The 18,794-nt window shown below is 43.3% G+C and overlaps 1 protein-coding gene across 1 annotated transcript in view; it reads left to right on the forward strand.

The window, feature by feature from the left end:
- Positions 1-6: 6 nt before the first annotated feature.
- ZDHHC14 (zinc finger DHHC-type palmitoyltransferase 14) overlaps positions 7-18,794 on the forward strand; it is a 214,974-nt gene continuing 196,186 nt past the window's right edge. Inside the window, exon 1 of the mRNA XM_049654678.1 lies at positions 7-344. Coding sequence (XP_049510635.1) covers positions 100-344 — 245 coding nt within the window. The 5' untranslated portion in view covers positions 7-99. The remainder of the gene's footprint in view (positions 345-18,794) is intronic.

Raw genomic sequence — 18,794 nt, forward strand, 5'->3', positions numbered from 1 at the left:
GGGGGGCGGCCGGGCGGCCGGCGGCGGTCGTGGCTCGGCGGGGCCCGCGCGGCCGGGGGGCTTCTGGGGGCGTGCGCCCCCAGCCGGCTGCCCTCGTGGATGCCTCCCGGCGGCGGCGGGCCCATGAAAGACTGCGAGTACAGTCAGATCAGCACCCACAGCTCCTCCCCCATGGAGTCGCCCCACAAGAAGAAGAAAATCGCGGCGCGGAGGAAATGGGAGGTTTTCCCGGGAAGAAACAAGTTCTTCTGCAACGGCAGGATCATGATGGCCCGGCAGACGGGCGTCTTCTACCTGACTCTCATCCTCATCCTGGTCACTAGCGGACTCTTCTTCGCCTTCGAGTAAGTGGCGGCGAAAGCTCCGCGACGCCCGGCTCCCCCTCGCCTCTCCCCGACCCCTGCCCCTCCCCTCGCTACTTTCGTTTTCCAGAAGCCTTATTTGCTGTACGTTGTTATATAATGCAAACCCGCTTCTCCCTCTTTTTTTCTCAAAGGTCTGTGGCCCTTTGATCCCCGGAGACAGTGCAGCCCTGGGGCGGGCTCTAGGAGTGGAGAGGGGAGAGGGGACACTTGGAAGGTGTGCCGGCCTTGCCGCTGGCGCGGGTCGGGTGGCACCGCGCAGGTGACTGATTCTTGCTTCTGTCTCTACTGAGTTTGGAGACCGGCGAGCCAGCCCAGCTGTAGCTTTCTGTGGGAGGGGAGGATGAGGCTGATTTCTCAGGCGGCGATAAATAGAATTGACTTCCTTTCCTGCTCGCAAGCTATAGGGCATCTTGTTCAGCTCATTTACTAAATCTTCACTATTCAGAATCTTGGCTTTTTTCAGGTTTCAGAGCGAAGGCCTGGAAGGGTAATTTCATTTTTTCATTCTCCTTAGATGGTCACCCTGGATCAACAATTTCTGATTTACCATGAGGTTTCCAAACTCTTTGCTTCAAAAAAAGTTTTTCCATTAAAAACATGTTGCAAGCAAACCCTTTATTCTCCCTTCCTGACGTTGGGGAACAGGTGAAAGGAGACTTTCAGCCTGTCCAGGAGAAGTATGACACTGCATGGTAACTTCTGATTCCAGAAACAGTACTTTGGGACTTTAGGGCTTTTATCTGAAAAAAAGTGCATGCAAGTCTTCCCCGTTTTCAGGAAAATCAAGTTGGCCAGTGGCAACTGTCCTCCTGCCAACTAATGAAAGATTTTCTTATTTATTAATAGATTAGATAAAGTACTTTAACCACATTCCAGAATCAATTTCAATTGCCCTTATTGGGTCCAACATTTGCAATGCAGCTTCTTATGTAATTCTTAATGGTATCCTTTGCTCAATAAAAGTTATAGCTACACCCCCATCCACAATTTAAAAAAAAAAGCAATACAGTTATTGGGAGTCCTTTGTGCTTCCAGTATCCTGCTTATTACGGGGCATGGTACCCGTTCAGTCTCCATCTTCTTCTGTTGCATAGGGTTAATTAAACCTTTGTGTTTATTTACTTTTTGTCTCTGATGAGTGTTCATAGGCCTCTGGTTTTGTACCCAGTGTTTGGTGTTCCAAATGCTATGTCAATCAGAAATGAATGATCTCTTGACAGTATGATGCTTTTCATGTAAAGCCCTCTGACTCTGAGGGAAACGTTTTGTGCCTCAACATTGTGCCGTGGTGAACAGTTATAGCAGGATTGAGTTAGAACAGGTGAGGACAGAGATCTCCCAGGTAAGCCACTCACGTCCCCCAGTCCTCACACACAGCCCCTCCATTTCTCTCCTAGAAGTTTAACTTTTGGGCAGTTTTGCAAGGAGGGTGGAACCTCTTGGGGGCCTTGAGGTGGGAAGGGGAAGGTGTGAAAAGGTTTTGGGAATGGCGGGAGAAATGCTCTGTTTCTCCTCTGTTGTTCCCCTTGTCCCTTTCCAGAGAGCCGCTGGTCCTGACAGACCTGGGTCTGAGTCATAATAGATTCAGGCACTGAAATGATGATGCCATGTGGTTGAACACAAATGCCATCCTTCTAATGGTGGCTGTCATTTCAGATGGTCTTCTGGAGTATTCACGATGTTCCTAAGGTGAAAGTTTTGAACTATTGGCATTTTTTTTTTTTTTTTAGCAGTTTTAAGGGTAGGGAAAATGGGTTGATTTTGTGAACTCAGCCACAGGTGTGTTTCATGCAGGATGATGAATGTTTCATTTTCTGTCTACACCCAAAGCCACACTGAATGGTTGGAGATCCCCTCTGGTTATACTTGCTGTCTTTTATTTTCTTCGTTCAAACATTGCTTTTAAGCAAACCATCGCTTCTCGAGCCCTGCGTGTGTTTCTTCCAAGAGCTCCCCAAAGTCCTCACTAGTAGGTTGTCAGGGATGTTTCTCTGCTGTCAGCATTGTGTTAACCAGAGGCTGTAGGAATAAACATGTGTGCTGGGATTTCATTAGCTCCTACTGGTAGCTTCATTTTTAGATAAGCTCTGTGTGTTTTGGTCTTCATGAGTGTTACTTCAATTAGGCAATTTGAAATTTCAAGAAAATAGGCCAATCCTAGGATGATGCCTCAGTTGGGAAAATCATAGGGCTGTTCAAACCATAGAATATTATGGTTTGGCTAAGAATATTTGTCACTGTGTTGCTTTTAAGTTCTTTATCATTGCTAATGACAAAGTGAAATTAAATAACTTTGGCCAAATTAATTTGATGGACTCGGAGAAGCAATTAGTTCCATGCACAGGGTATGAAACGCCAACAGCCTAAAAGAGATCAAAAGAAAATGCCAATTTCGTCTGCCCACTGCCTGCCTGCCTTCTGCCCTTCTTTTAGCTATTTATTGAATATATACTACGTGTTTGCCTATTTGGCTTAATTTCATGTCTAGATAACTTTAATATGAGTAGAATTCGTGTTCAAACATTAGAGTCCATGTCTCCCCGTGCAGTTACAAAGGGCAAGGACAAATTTGAAGACACGTGACCTAGCTTCAGACCTCTTTTTCCTGCAACTGTTCCCTACCCTGCTTCTCATTCCCAACCTTGAACAGATGACAAGGAAGTTCTTCTGAGAGAAAGGGACTTATGGGAACATAGCAACAGGTGTTGATGCTGCCTCTGACACTGGGAAAAAGGCAGGGTACAAATGATTATTCCCACATTGAAGGGGAAGTGACGGAGGCATTGAGAGGTGAAATAACCACCCCGGGTCATACACTAACTGGAGGCAAGAGTTTCTGACTGCAAACCTTTTCTGACCCACTGTTCTGCTCTTTCTCCGAGTATAGAATAGTGCTTGAAGACTTGGGACTTCGGAAGACAGATCCCAAGATTCTAACCAGGAGTATGACCCTGAGAAAATAATTGGGCTTTTCTAAGCGTCAGTTTCCCAATCTGTTAAATGGGATCAATACTCTCTACCTTAAAGTGTTGTGAAGATTAAGTAAAAAAGTATACTTAATACAGTGTCTCATACGTAGTAAGTACTCAGTGAATGGTACCTGTTATTAGAGCAGACCTTAGAAGTAGCTTCCCAAGGACTCCCTTTTCTGAGAGCCTTTGAAGGAGGGAGTAGATGGGTTAATAAGCAAGGATCATAGTGATAGCATATTGGGCTGAAAAAAATGCAGACCTGTGTAGTTTGCAATAAATCAAGACCTTTGTATGACTCAGGGGAGTGGCTTCACTCTTGCCTCTTCAGAGTGGGAGTCTTGCAGAGATGTCTGGGGACTGCCCTGGTCCAGACCAGAGCAGGAGCACAGAGGAAGCCTCCAAGAAGCAGGGACTGGATTTCATTAGAAACGTGAAGACAGTAAAGAAAGCTACTAGAAGCAACCTGATGCAACTCTACTCATTTTCAAGGAGGGTCAGGCTCTGCATTTTGGGGCATCCTGTGTTCAGCGTAGGCACTGTTAGAGAGCGACGGCATTTTGCAGTTGTATTCAAGAGGGGAGGGAGGAGGCTGGTTGCAGCGCTGTCCAGACTTGTCACTGCTTCTTGCGGTTATTGAGGGGCTGGTTCGTCTAAGACTCACAGCAACATCCTCATTCTCATACCCCCATCCCCAGAATTGCGATTTGCAAAGATCAGTGAACCTTGTCCATTTCTTTGTCTCTTCTTCTCTGGCACACACATCCATACAGGCTGCTTTTGTTTCCAGTTGAAGTTTTGAAAATGTCTTTGGTCCTGAACGATTGACATCTCCTAGTCACTGATCACAGGGACAGAAAGAAGCAGATGAACCAGGCAGCCAGATGAAGTGAGGGGAGGCCTGCTCAGCTCTTGGACTTGACAGTCTCCCAGTTCTGTGCTGTGGTCACAGACAGTCTGGAGATGTTTCTGGGGCTGAAACACTTGGGAATGTGGAAACATTCTTAGATTTGTCATCACTGGAAGTCCACTGATGAGTTGTTTTTTGAAAGCTACCAGTTGTCTTCTCCCTTCTGATTTCCCTCTCTCCTTCCTTTTCTCCTCCCCTCCTTCCCTTTGTTTCTTTGCCCTCCTTCTCCTCCTTCCTTCTCTGGCTAATTCCCTCTGAAATAATTGAGGAATGATTGGTAGTCAGTAGAACTGGGGTGATGTTTGCTTTGGAGATGGAACACAGGACTGTCCCCCATAAACAAAAGTGCTATCTCCTTTCATTTCTCCCTTATAGATTGGAAATCCTTTATTATTTAGTAGAAGATACTGCCATTACAACATATAAGGACCCTCTATTTTCTCAACTGCCCTGTTGAGAATTGCATCAAGTTTTCCACCATCTCAGAAAACAGACGGAATGTGTCCTATTTTCTGGCTGGATGCTGGCCATGCCATGCCTCGTAGAACACCATGGGCTTAAGAGTAGACAGTAGGAGATGACCATCAGGGTGCTACCCTGACCATTCCCTATTAACCAAGTAGGTGCTGTCGAGGATATTTTATAGCCCACAAGATCCACAAGAGTTTGGGATCCACAGGAATTTCAGGTGGCATCAAAACCTTATTAATGACCTCTTGGCACGAGGGCACCGATCCATTCATTGGTGTGCAAGGTCAACGCATGTAAGTTCCATGAGGATAGGGAATGCGTTAGCTTGTTCATTGTTGTGTTTTATCTCTGGTACCTAAAATAGTACCTGGTACATAGGAGGCTCTCAGTAAATATTTGTTGTTTATGGAATAATGGTAATACTGAAACACTCTGAAAAATAACTCCCTCACGCTTCAGTTTTTCATCTTGTAAAGTTGTAAACACTAAAATTTCTCATGCCTTACAGAGCACAGTTGCCTTAGAAACTTTGATTATTAGGTGTAATTCTTCTGAATTTAGAATTGGGTCTCAGCCCTTTTCAAATACATTAATTGAAGCAGAGGAAATAAAAGGTTTCTTAGCTATTTAGAAAACTAGTGACAGAGTTGAGATGTTCCCTTGGCTAACTAAGACCTCTCTGTAGTTTTTCTTTATTTTTTAAGTAAATGCTTTGAGCAAATAAAGCACTCATATATATATATATATATATATATATATATGTATATACACACACACATACATACATATATACACACACATACACACATACATACACACACACACATATATGTATATCACCGTTACCCAATTACCACTAGTACCTAGAATAATTTTACATTTTATGGGTTCTTGACTTTTGATACTTGAATTTATTTAATAAAACTCTTAAGGAGACTGTTGACTCTCAGCTAGTAGGAAGTGATACCCAGTTATGCAGAAAGGACGCCTGTAGGTTCCCGTAATAAGGTAATGATGGTCAATTACTTAATGGGCCATATCTACATAACCTGGAGATTTTTCTCTTGCAGTGCAATGTTGCACATAATTTATTCACGGCAGAGTCACTATGTCTCAGCAAAAGAATTTAAATTAAGTGTTTCAAGGAAGTGCATTCATTTTTTTTGTAGCTGAGGTTGGTGGGAAAGGGAAGGCAGTGGTAGCCAATAGGTATTTCTATTTAGTTACATCTGGGAATTTGGGTCTGATAAAAAGTTAGTTCAGGTAAGTGTTGGGGTCCATCTTAATGCTTTTGTTTAGTGCTTTACTAAATATAAATGTTGGTCCCAAATCAAACTGTTTTTTTACAAACTGGATGATCTTCTATCTGCTCAGTTCTCCCCTTTAGATAATATTATATCCATGCAGAAGATCATATGTAACATATGTGCAAGTGTTGAAATAAAATACCACCACTCAACTCAAGAACCACATCGATACCAGGGCTTTTGAATCTGTTCATACCCTCTGGGTTTTAGCTCTGTTCCATCTCCCTGCTAACCTCCCTGAGGTCATCACCACCTGAGCTTAGTCATTATTAATACCTTGCCTCTTTTTCCTCAAGGTTTTTAAATGTATACATTCGCAAATAATAGATTATTTAGTTTGGCTCATTTTTCTGTATAAAAAATAGAAATAAAAAATTCCTATGTCTATAAAAAAGTAAAGAGATCTTTTGTACATGTTAAAAAACCCTTCCATCTCTGCCCTTTCCCCTCCTTCTCCCCGGACAATTAAACAGTAAGTTGCAGACATCATGCCCTTTGATACCCAAATTGTTCAGTATTTAATTCTTTTGTGTGCATGTGTGTCAGAGAGGGAGAGAGAGACAGAGACAGAGACAGAGAGGGAGAGAATCTCTACACTCAGTGTAGAGCCGGACATGGGGCTCAATACCACGACTCTGGGATCATGACCTGAGCTGAAATCAAGAGTCAGCCGTTCAGCATTTAATTCTTTTTTTTTAATACTTTTATTTATTTATTTTTGAGACAGAAAGAGACAGAGCATGAGCAGGGGAGGGGCAGAGAGAGAAGGAGACACAGAATCCGAAGCAGGCTCCAGGCTCTGAGCTGTTAGCACAGAGCCCAATGCAGGGCTTGAACTCACGGACTGTGAGATCGTAACCTGAGCTGAAGTCGGGCGCTTAACCGACTGAGCCACCCAGGCGCCCCTCTCAGCATTTAATTCTTGAGCAAAAGACCTTTTCTTAACTTAACATGGTACAATTGACCCTTGAACAACACAGGTTTGAGCTGTGCGGTCTACTCATATATGAATTTTTTTCACAGTATAGTCCTGTAAATGTATTTGCTCTTCCTTATGGTTTTCTTAATAACATTTTCTTTTCTCTAGCTTACTTTATTGTAAGAATACAGTATATAATGCATATAACATACAAAATATGTGTTAGTTGACCGGTTACCTGTAAGGCTGCTGGTCAATAGTAGGCAATTAGTAGTTAAGTTTTGAGGGAGTTGAAAGTTATACACCCATTTTCAACTGTATGGGGTGAAGTGGGGTTGGCACCCCTAACCCCCATTTTGTTTAAGAGTCAACTATAGGGGCGCCTGGGTGGTTCAGTCGGTTAAGCGGCCGACTTCGGCTCAGGTCATGATCTCGCGGTCCGTGAGTTCGAGCCCCGCGTCGGGCTCTGTGCTGACAGCTCAGAGCCTGGAGCCTGTTTCAGATTCTGTGTCTCCCTCTCTCTGACCCTCCCCCATTCATGCTCTGTCTCTCTCTGTCTCAAAAATAAATAAACGTTAAAAAAAAATTTTTTTTTTAAATTAAAAAAAAAAAGAGTCAACTATAATGGTATCAATTTCAGTCAATTTAATGTGGCTGCAACAGTCCATATTCAAATTTTGCTATTTGTCAATATTTGCCAATATTGTCGTGTTTAACTTTATGATCTTGGTATTTGTTTGTGCTTATATAATATGTCTTGTTTCTTTTTTCTTCCTTGTAGCCTTCATATAAGTAAACTGCATATTTTTGGTATTCCATTTTATTTCCTGTAACAAATTTAGGCTGTATTTCTTTGTATTTTTTTAGTAGCTTAAGAGCTCAGCTATGCATCTTTACCCTATTAGAGTCTACCTCCAAATAGTAATACTGTACTTCACAACTAATGTAAGAAGCCTAATACATTATAATTGTACTTACTTGTCTTACACTTTATAGATCTTATTGTCATATGGTATATATCTGTGTGTGCTATAAAGCCAGTAATGTTGCTACTTTAAAGCTGTCAATTGTATGTGAAAGAAACATAAACATACATGCATGCATACATACATACATACGTGAAACAAAGATACTTTAAAGTAAAACATATACACACTTATAAAATCTAAAATAACACATGCATTTATACATATATCAAATGGAGATAATTTTAAGTGGAGTTTTATATTTATCTTTACATATTTACCATTTCTAGTACTGTTTATTTTTTCCATCTTTATCATTTCTCTTTGGCCTAAAGTATTTCTTTTCGTATTTCTTTTTTTTTTTTTTTTTTTTTTTTTTTTTCGTTTATTTATTTTTGAGACAGAGAGAGACAGAGCATGAACGGGGGAGGGGCAGAGAGAGAGGGAGACACAGAACTGGAAGCAGGCTCCAGGCTCTGAGCCATCAGCCCAGAGCCCGACGCGGGGCTCGAACTCACGGTCCGTGAGATCGTGACCTGAGCTGAAGTCGGACGCTCAACCGACTGAGCTACCCAGGCGCCCCTCTTTTCGTATTTCTTGATGTAGGTCTGCTGGTGACAAGTTCTTAGATTTTGCTTTTTCTGAAAATGTTTCTTTTGCCTTCATTTTTAAGGGAGAGAAGATATTTTCACTGGATATAGAATTCTAGTTTGACAGTTAAAAAAAATTTTTTTTTTTAGTGTTTATTTAGCTTTGAGAGGAAGAGTCACAGAATGTGAGTGGGGGAGGGGCAGAGAGAGAGGGAAACACAGAATCCGAAGCAGGCTTCAAGCTCTGAGCTGTCAGCACAGAGCCTGATGCAGGGCTCGAACTGTGAGATCATGGCCTGAGCTGAAGTCAGGCACCCAACCGACTGAGCCAACCAGGCACCCCAAGTTTGACAGTTTTTTAAATCAGAACTTTGAAGACATTGGCGCATTGTCTTCTGGCCTCTTTTGTTTCTGATGTGAAGTTAGCCTTTCTTTTTAGCATATTCCCCTGTGGTATGTAATGGCTGAGTTTTTTCCCATCTGATTTTATATTTTGTTTTTTCTTTTTTTTCAGCAGCTGAACTACGACATGCCCAAGTGTAGTTTTCTTTCTGTTTAGGGTCAGGCTTTGCTAAGACTTCTTGGATCTGTAGGTTGATATCTTTCATCAGTTTTAGAGATTTTTTCCATCCATTGTTTCTTCAAGTATTTCTCTTGTCTCTTATCCCATGTTTTTTTATACTCTTTTCTTTTTTAATTTTTGTTTTTCAGTTTGAATAATTCCTATTGATCTGACTTCAGGTTTCCTGATCCTTTCCTCTGCTGTGTCTTGTTAATGTTAAACCATCTTTAATGTCTTATTTTTTTATTTTTAGCATTTCTACATTAAAAAAATCATTTTTATATAGCTTAAAAACTAATTTCCAGTCTTTTCCTGAAATTCTCCACCTATTCGTGTCCATGTTTTCCACTGGATCCTTTAACATATTTTTTGGTAGTTATTGTGCCTAATGATTCCAACAGCTGTATCACCTCTGTGTCTGCTTCTTTTGGCTGTTTCTTCTCTTGGCTGTGGGTTATATTTTCTCCCTTCTTTGTGGGCCTCATAATTTTTGATGCATGCCAGATATTGTGTGTAAAAGAATCATAGAGGATGCAGTAATATACAAGGGCACGCCTTTTTAGCAGGCTACTAGTGTGTAGGCTGAGTCAATCTAACGTGTTATTGAAATGCGTGTGATCTTTATTGAAGCTTTCATTAGATCCATTTTGTCACTGAGTTCAAATATTTTGAGGACAGAGACTTTCCCTTTAGCAGGAATTGAGATCTGACCCCTGGCTAAACTCTTAATTTTCTTTATGCTTTACAACCCAGCAGCAGCTTACCCAACTGTGGAAGATTTCTGTTTTTCAGCCAGTATGCCAGCATTTTGGAGTACTGGCGAGTTTTCTTTGCTTTTAGTACTGTCCCAGCCTTCGTCACCACAGCACATCTCTCTCGGTCCAGCTATCCAGCCTCAGCTTTTGGAGGGCTGCTGCAGTGCCTATGGTGAGGGCCTGAAGTGCATAAGGGAGATTTTTTCGGTTTTTATGCTCTGACCCCTGCCTACTCTTGGGAAGGTCCTGTAGCCCCCAGGGCAGTTGCCTCTCAACTCTTCTGCCCTGCCCCCAGCCTTTGGTGTACTCTTGTTGTGTGTTTGGTGAAGATATATGGGAAGGAGTTGGCTGGTGGTGCAGACTTACTCTGTGGTTCAGGCTCCCTGGAATTCATATCCATGCGGCCATCCATTGGCCATTAAACTTGCTTAAAAATTTACCTGCTTCCTCCTTACTCCTGGCTATGGTGGATTCCTGTTTTTCCTGCCACTTTGCTAGGAGTGGAAGCAGCTGTTGGCCTTTCTTCTCTTGGGAAGGGCTCAACACGTTTAAGCTTCTGTGCACCCTCAGCTCCCTGATATATTTTAAAAAACTGCTTTTGTAGCTAATGTGGCCTCATTCTCATTGTCAGGGTGGGAGTGATTGCTTTTACAACTTTCAACTTGTGATTTTTTTGTTAATATTGTGTTTCTTAGATTTATGCATGTGGTTGCATATATATGTAATTAGTTTTTGTTGCTATAATATTTGGTTTGTGTAAATACACTCAATTTATTCCTCATACTATTTCTGGTCTTTCTTTTTTGGACTTCTTGCTGATTCTTGGCATTTACTATCATTTTAAAGGATACAGTATGCAGTGCTGCCTCTTCATAGGTTTTGATTTCTTCTTAAATGTGTCCTGGCAATGCCTGTGACATCTGGGCCCAAGTGCTTAGGCCTGGTGGCAGAATTTAGCATGGGATTCAATCTATGATGCTCTTATATGATGGTAAAATAGTTATCAAAGGATAAATCATAACTATCAACTGATCATTGTTTATGTACAATTAAGAGCAAGGTTTATAGAAATCTGTATCCTTGTGATAAGTGAGATACTTTATCACAAATCTTCATCTGCCAGTTTAATTTGATGCTAGTTTTTCATTGATTTAAAAAGAAATCTTGGGGCGCCTGGGTGGCGCAGTCGGTTAAGCGTCCGACTTCAGCCAGGTCACGATCTCGCGGTCCGTGAGTTCGAGCCCCGCGTCGGGCTCCGGGCTGATGGCTCGGAGCCTGGAGCCTGTTTCCGATTCTGTGTCTCCCTCTCTCTCTGCCCCTCCCCCGTTCATGCTCGGTCTCTCTCTGTCCCAAAAATAAATAAAAAATGTTGAAAAAAAATAAAAATAAAAAGAAAAAGAAAAAGAAATCTTAACTTTTTATCCCCGCTTCTAATACTTTGAGTATGGAATCTCTGGCTGATCTCATGCCCAGCTTAGATATAAACCCTCAGAATACTTGTAATTAAGGTTCTGTTACTGACCTCTTGTCATGTAGCTGGCTCTGGTTGAAAGTCCTGATAGAAGGGATTTATGATTGAACCAGGCAGCTCTCAGCTCATGTAGACTCTTCAGTCTGCCTAGCGCTCTACATGAGCAAGAAAATCTCTTCCTCTGCCATGAGCAGTCCCAGAATGAAGAGAAAGGTGACAGCTGTGTGTGTGTTCGTGCGTGCGTGTGTGTGTGTGTGTGCGCGCATGCGTGCGTGTGTTCTTTTCCCGGGACTGCATTCCTCCAGTCTGTAGATGCTGTGCTACCCTTAATTGAGGTCTATTTTTGCCTCTACCTCCTTGGCCCTTCACAGCTGGAAACTAGAATGCTGTCGGAACAGGCTTCTCTGTCTCCCTCTAGGGATTTTTGAGGTAGAGCTTCTTTCAACTGTAATGAGACCTTTTTATTTTAGAACACTTTAAGCACATTTGGACAGAACATACCATTTTTAAAAATAGGAATATAGTAATTTCCATACATCTTCAGACTGGGTTTTAAAACTGCTGACCTCAAAGTCCAGGGGAACCTGGCCTTGCTGTTGAGAGCCATCAGAGTGTGACCAGCCTGGGCAAGGTGGCCGATAGAGAAGCGTGTAGCCAATGGCCTCTGGGGCTGGATGTGGTTTGCCTTGAGGTAGTCCTTCCGTGGAGGAATTCTGCCTAACTCACTTGGGAAAGGATTTAAGCTCCCTAAGGCTGGTATCTTGTCAGGTGCCTCTCATGAATACAGAAACAGCTTATTTTAACACAAAACGTGGAAGTCTATTAGAGGCATTAGTTTTACTTGCTGAGGTGAGAAATTATTGCCACCCTTGTACAGAGAGTAAAAATAAAATGGGTCCCCAAAGTGTGTGTTCCTGACTACTTCCTTGAAAAAATCTGGTATCCTTCTTTTTGGCTTTTGTTTTTCCTTTTCTCTTAATGGTGTAGGAGATTGTGACTACTTTCTCTTTACTTGAAACTTTTCTTCCTTTAGCTTCTAGGATGTTTGTCTTCTGCTGATCTTTTTTTCCCCTCCTGTATTGTATCTGTTGTGTCTTTCCTGCCCTGGATTCACTTTGCTCATTCCCCTTCCGCCTTTCTTACTTTCTTGAGCAAGTTTGAATTATCATGGTGATCACTCTTGCTTCTTCCATTGTGACTTCCATCTCTTCTCTTTCTCCCTCGCCTAGGGTGCTTGCCTTCTAGTCTTGAATTACTCTTGCCTGTGGAGATCTCTCACTCAGTTGTCCTCTGATGCCCAGAAGGCCAGGCATTGAGCGCTGCGTGTGCTGTTCCTGGATCCACCCCTCTCAGTGAAGACAACACCTCCCTAGTCCCCAGCACTGTGCCTCAGGTGTGCTCCTGTTTCCCCCTTTCTCTTGGACTTCAGCCATCACCCTCTTCTGATCCTTTCCTTTCATGTCTCTTGGGCTGTATTCTTCCTCTCTGTTTCCATACGTGATGTGGCGGTTTTTAAACATATTCATAAAATCTTTAATCCTCTTTCTGTAAAAAAAAGGATGGACTATAATTCTTCTCCTTTTTTTTCAATGTTTATTTATTTTTGAGAGAGAGAGAGAGAGAGCATGAGCAGGAGAGGGGCAGAGAGAGAGGGAGACACAGAATCCGAAGCAGGCTCCAGGCTCCGAGCTGTCAGCACAGAGCCCGACGCGGTGCTTGAAGTCACAAACCGTGAGATCGTGACCTGAGCCTAAGTCAGGTGCTTAACCGACGAGCCACCCAGGCACCCCAGTTCCTCTCCTTTTGAATATATGGGTACCTTAGTGGCTTTAGAACTGAGGTTCTAAAGAATAGAACGTGGCGGAAGTTTAGCCGTGTGATTTCTGAGGCGAGGTCACAAATGTGGTGGAGCTTTCATCTGGTGCCTGAGTTCCATCTGTCTCAGGACATGTACCTTCAGAGCCGCGAGATACCATGTGAGAAGTCTAGCTACATCGTACAGAGATTCCATACAGTACAGAGGCCGCGTAGAGAGTCCAGACCACACAGGAAGGTGCCCGTGGATCTCCCAGCTCTTCCAGCCCCCAGCTGTTCGAGTCTTCCTGGTGCAGACATGTGAGCGAGTGAGCCTTCACATGATTCCACTCCCCCGCTTCCCCGAGTCTTTGAGCCACCCCAGCGGAAGCCACATGGAGTAGGCATGAACTATTCCTGCCTAGTTCTCTCCACATTGCAGATTTGTGGACAGAAGTGTTGTTGTTTTAAGCCATTACCTTTTGGAGAGGTTTATTAGACTGGAAAGCTTAACTACCAGAAAATCTCAAATGAAGTGTTGAGACTATTTTGGAGGATGCAGCAATTACTGCGTGACTCACAACACTAAAGTTATAATGTGCTATAACTTGAGAGGTCTTTTTTTTTATTTATTCATTTTGAGAGAGAGAGAATCCCAAGCAGAGTTCGAACCCATGAACCAGGAGATTATGACCGGGGCCAAAGTTGGACGCTTAACCGACTAAGCCACCCAGGCACCCCTGTAGCTTGAGAAGTTTTAAAAATTTATGGTAGCATCAGGGTTAGCTTTTCTCCCCACTTCCATTCGGACGTGTCCTCGAATAGGAGAGAAAGGAGTTGCTCCTCAGTAATGCATTCACAATTGTGCCAAACCCCGGGTCTAACCCTCGGTAGAAGTGTTTTTGTTGGAAAAGTGGTTTGAGCTCAGTGATGTAGGTCCTCATCAGCCCATGCCTGGACCACAGCCCCGGCCTCCTTTCTCAAATTTTCTTCCGTGTTGTGTTTGTTATGTTTGTAGTGATAGACTCTCACACCCATTTTGTGAAAAAGTAAATGTACACAAAACTGTTGAAATCTGGTTTTTAAGATCTGTCTGTTTTTCTTACAACTTATTAAGAGTGACAGATGACAATCTCTGTATTCTTGGAGATCTCTGTGTAGAGCCATCCATCTGTTGACTTTGGAGAGGGTTCATTTGGAAACGTGACCCTGGTAGGGACTCCTCTTCAAGATTGTTGTGTACTAGGATGCTCATTCTTCCCTGGGTTATTGAGACTGGGGACCTGGCTTACCTACCCTCCATGCTTTTGACCCACTGAGTCCTTTCCAGTAACAGCCTGTGGTCGCCTTATGTCTGCAGAGCCATGCTGCCCCAGAGATGGGCAGCTAGACAACCAGTGACTCCCAGTGACCCGATCTTTCGAGTGGGCCTCAAAGTGATATAATCAATGCAGTTTATCATCTTGAATGGTACTATTTTGAGGTCTTTTAATGCCGTCAATTTCCCATGCACACATTCTTGATGACAGATAAGTACATTTTTGAACATATAAGCCAAAGTCAAGTTAAATTCTGTAGCTATATATAGTTTATTTGTCTTTCTGACCAGAGAGAAAAATTCTTTACTCAGATCTCACACTTACTAGCTTGGTATAAATTTTCCTGCTTCATCTTTAAGATAGCAGCCCATGCAAATTAAATTCTGGAATGGTCCCAACACACACATTTAAATGGTGTTTATACTCTATTTAGGAGACATACTGACTTTGTGTTTCTGTTTCTATTCCTTTAGCTATATGCATATTTTGTGCAGATATTTCAAAAGGTATGGTCTTGTCTTTTAAAGATAAATAGATACTGAAAGTTAGAGAACTCTATTCTTTGTCATTAAATTACTATTTAGTCAGGATTAACATTGAATAACATTGTATACAGGATTGTCTCTTTGGCTCAAATAAAAAAATAAAGGTAAGAGGTATTATTTTTTTTAAGTTATATTCCTTTACTGAGCTAGACAATTATTAAAATTCTATTTTTTATTTAAAAGTTGAAATGGCAACAAAGTGTCCCATTCATTCATTACAGAACTCCCTTGCCTCTTGGCTATGGATGGTTATAATGATATAAGAAATGATGGATCTGTTCTCTAGAACATGAGATTAATATTTCTCTCCACTCTAAAGAGGGTACGAACTTTTTGATTTTAGGATGTTGGATGGGTTTGGTCCCGTCACCCAGACTTGACCCTGGTTGGTGTTTTCAAAAAAGATCTCAAGCTTTCCTGATTGCAAGCCCTGATCATGCACAACAGGGAGAGTTAAAGTGTAGAAATAAATGGAATTGTTTTCCTTTCTCCTCATTCTCTCTTTCCTCTGCATAAGTTTTCTGTTGCTGCCATAACAGATTACTGCATAGTCAGTGGTTTAAAATCACACACAGTAATTATATGACAGTTCTGTAGATTACAAGTTGGACATGGGTTCCCTGGAAGGGGCAAGACCTTGGGCTGGACGTCTTTCTCCAGCTACAGGTGGTTTCCTGACAGGGACTTGGCTGGAAGCTGACAGATGCCAGCATTCCAGTAGCTGGGAGAACAAATGCTTCTGTCCTAAAAAGAATAGACAGTAGGGTGGGGCGGGAAGGGTAATCTCTATGGCAGATGGCAGCATCCACTACAGTTAGTGACAGTTGAATGTTGCAGGTGGGTCAGCTACCTGGTGGGATGACCTGGATTGGGCGGGGGCAGGGGGAGAGGGGGACAATCCAACAGCAGAGGGAGAGAGGGATCCCATCTGGCAGGCCACAGATGGGATCAGGGCAGCCCCAGGGACCTAAAAGTGTCAGGCAAGTCTCTAGTCCTGGAGGGTCACAAAATAGAGCCTCAAGTGTGGGGAACCTGAGGAGTTTGGGGCAGGGATGTGCTCCTGGGACTGGGCACCGTGTGAAGGTAGCACAGCAGCCTCCTGGCAGCGGAGAGTCCCTGATGGTGATGTTGGTGCTCTGTCCCCTCTGGATCTGCATCTTAGGACCTGCTGAGCCAGCCTGCATTTGTGGGGAGAAAGGGGAAGGCAAGGCTGGGAATCAGGCTGAACCTGACCGTTACTGAGATTCCCTTCTGAGTGTGAGATGGACCTTTGTCCCCCGAAAAAGACTTTATAATTGTCATTGTTTCCTGCCCCTGTCTTCACCAAGGACAGAATATGGCAGTAATTAGCGATGCTCTAGAAAAAAGCTTAAAGAAGTATTCTTTCTTCTGAATCAGGAAAACTGTGGAGATGTCTTATAGGAACGCAGTTGGTTGTATCAAACTGAGCTATTTCTCCTTGTATTTTGGAACGAATATTGTCATTCTTATTTATTTCACATTTTTTTTCATTAGTCATAATGATTTCTCTACCAGTAAAGCTGCTCTCGGTGGCTACACTGACCAGCACAGGGACGGGGGTGGGGGGTGGGGAGAGAGGAGAGCTCTGACTGCGTGTACAATACACGTGCAGGGCAGGTGTGGCAGATAGTTTGCTTGTTTCCAGAATATCCACAGTCAGGTTCATTCAGCCTCCAAAGAAAAGTATTGTTTTTTATGTTTATTTACTTATTTTGAGAGAGAGAGGGAGAGAGAGAGACACAGAGACACAGAGAATCTCAAGCAGGCTCTGCACTGTCAATGCAGAACCAGACATGGGGCTCAGTCTCACAACTGTGAGATCATGACCTGAGCCAAAAGGAAGAGTCAGACACTTAACTGACTGAAACACTGAGGTGCCCCCAGAAAAGTGATTTTACTTGAAGTGTCTTGTCTAATACATTGATCAAAATACTTAAGACATTGGGGCGCCTGGGTAACTCAGTTGGTTAAGCATCTGACTGTGGCTCAGGTCACGGTCTTGTGGTCCGTGGGTTCGAGCCCCATGTTGGACTCTGTGCTGATGACTCAGAGGCTAGAGCCTGCTTCCGATTCTATGTCTCCCTCTGTCTCTCAAAAATAAATATACATTAAAAAAAAGAAAATTTAAAAAAATACTAATGAAGGCATCTATGAACCTATGCTGTATTTTGGAGGGCAACTAAAATGTTTGTTTCCAGACCATTTGATCAGACCATGCTCTCCTGATTCCCACGCTTAGACCGATAGGAGACATCATCCTTGTGAACGAGGGTTCCATCTCATCCTTCAGCCCATCTATTTTTTTCTCAACACTCTTCCCATATCTTTCTCCATGAAATATTTACCCCTCTTTTGCTTTTGCTAGTATTTCTGTTCCCTTTACTCAAGAAGTACCCATTGAGCATCTCCTGCGTATCAAACACAAGGTGTCATGTATTGGGGATTCTTTGTATATCCCATGGAGGGGCTGTGGTCTCCTGTCAGGGCCACGGTTGGCATTTTCCGAGTCTCTGAATAAGCACCGTGCCACGACATAAGAAATAAAGGCACTTGCAACATTCATCATGAGTAATTGTATGTATATGCCTTTTCTTCAGACAGGCTTAGATCTCATTCTTTTTTTTTTTTTTTTTAATGTTTATTTATTTTTTTGAGAGAGAGAGAGAGCACAAGTGGGGGAGGGACTAAGAGAGAGGGAGACACAGAATCCGAAGCAGGCTCCAGGCTCCATGCTGACAGCACAGAGCCCAACCCAGGGCTCAAACCCACAAACTGTAAGATAATGACCTGAGCTGAAGTCGGACGCTCAACGACTGAGCCACCCAGGCACCCCACCCATTTTAAGATTCTTGTTTCAAAGGCACAAAAGCACTTTTTCTTATTGTCATTCATATGAAGAAAACAGAGCCCCCGGAAGGTTCACGGTTTTGTGAAGAAAGGTCTGGAGCCAGAAACTCTGCCTTCCGCGCTCTTTCTAGTACTGGAGCTGGGCTTTTCTGCCGGGCTGGAGCTAACCCAGACATTGACTCTCCGCCATGCACATTTCTTTGCACATCACAGCTTTTTTTGAGGCTATGCCTGATCTGCCCCATTCTCTGTGGACCCCTCCCAGGGACCAGGCTGGCCAGGATGGCCCTGGTCCTGATGCCACACACACACCGTCCCTACTGTAGACGCAGGCCTGGGTTGGGCCCCCAGCAAACACTGGTCAGACTGCTTTGCAAAGGGACAGGAATGATGACATCTGTCCAAGGGGGGGTTCGCTCAGAGTCAGTTGTGTCATTACCACCAGGGCTGGATTAAACCCTTTCAAAAGCCATGAATATGGAGAAGTTTCCATGGCCAAACCCCTTCCCCACCACCACATGTAACTTGTATACAAAAATAAGTTGTAAAACACAAAACTCACCTTCTTCCAATTGCAAAATTCTGAATAAGCTCGCTGAAGCTATACTTTCCTCCGTTTTCACGCCCTTGCTGTACTGATGTCCTAAACCATTGTGTGGTCTGCCCTGGGGATAACTCGCTGAGGTCTCACCCTAGAGAGTTGTAGGGATAGAGCCAGAGTGCCAGCCACAGCCCTGGAGCCCTTGTCTGTGTCCTACCCACCCCAGCACGAGAATGCCAATGCCGCTGTTGTCTCCACTCACGCTGTCACCACTGTGCTTCCTGGAGGGTGGCACTGGGGACAGTGACTGCATAGCCCCTACATAGCCCACACTCTGAACAGCGGCTTTTTAAAACTTCTAGAGCATGACTTACACCCAGCAGTTCCTCATGGAGACCCACGACACAGGCATACACTCACATCCACACACACACTTGCACACG

Source organism: Panthera uncia (genome assembly GCF_023721935.1).
Source record: "Panthera uncia isolate 11264 chromosome B2 unlocalized genomic scaffold, Puncia_PCG_1.0 HiC_scaffold_24, whole genome shotgun sequence".
Classification (NCBI taxonomy): Eukaryota; Metazoa; Chordata; class Mammalia; order Carnivora; family Felidae; genus Panthera; species Panthera uncia.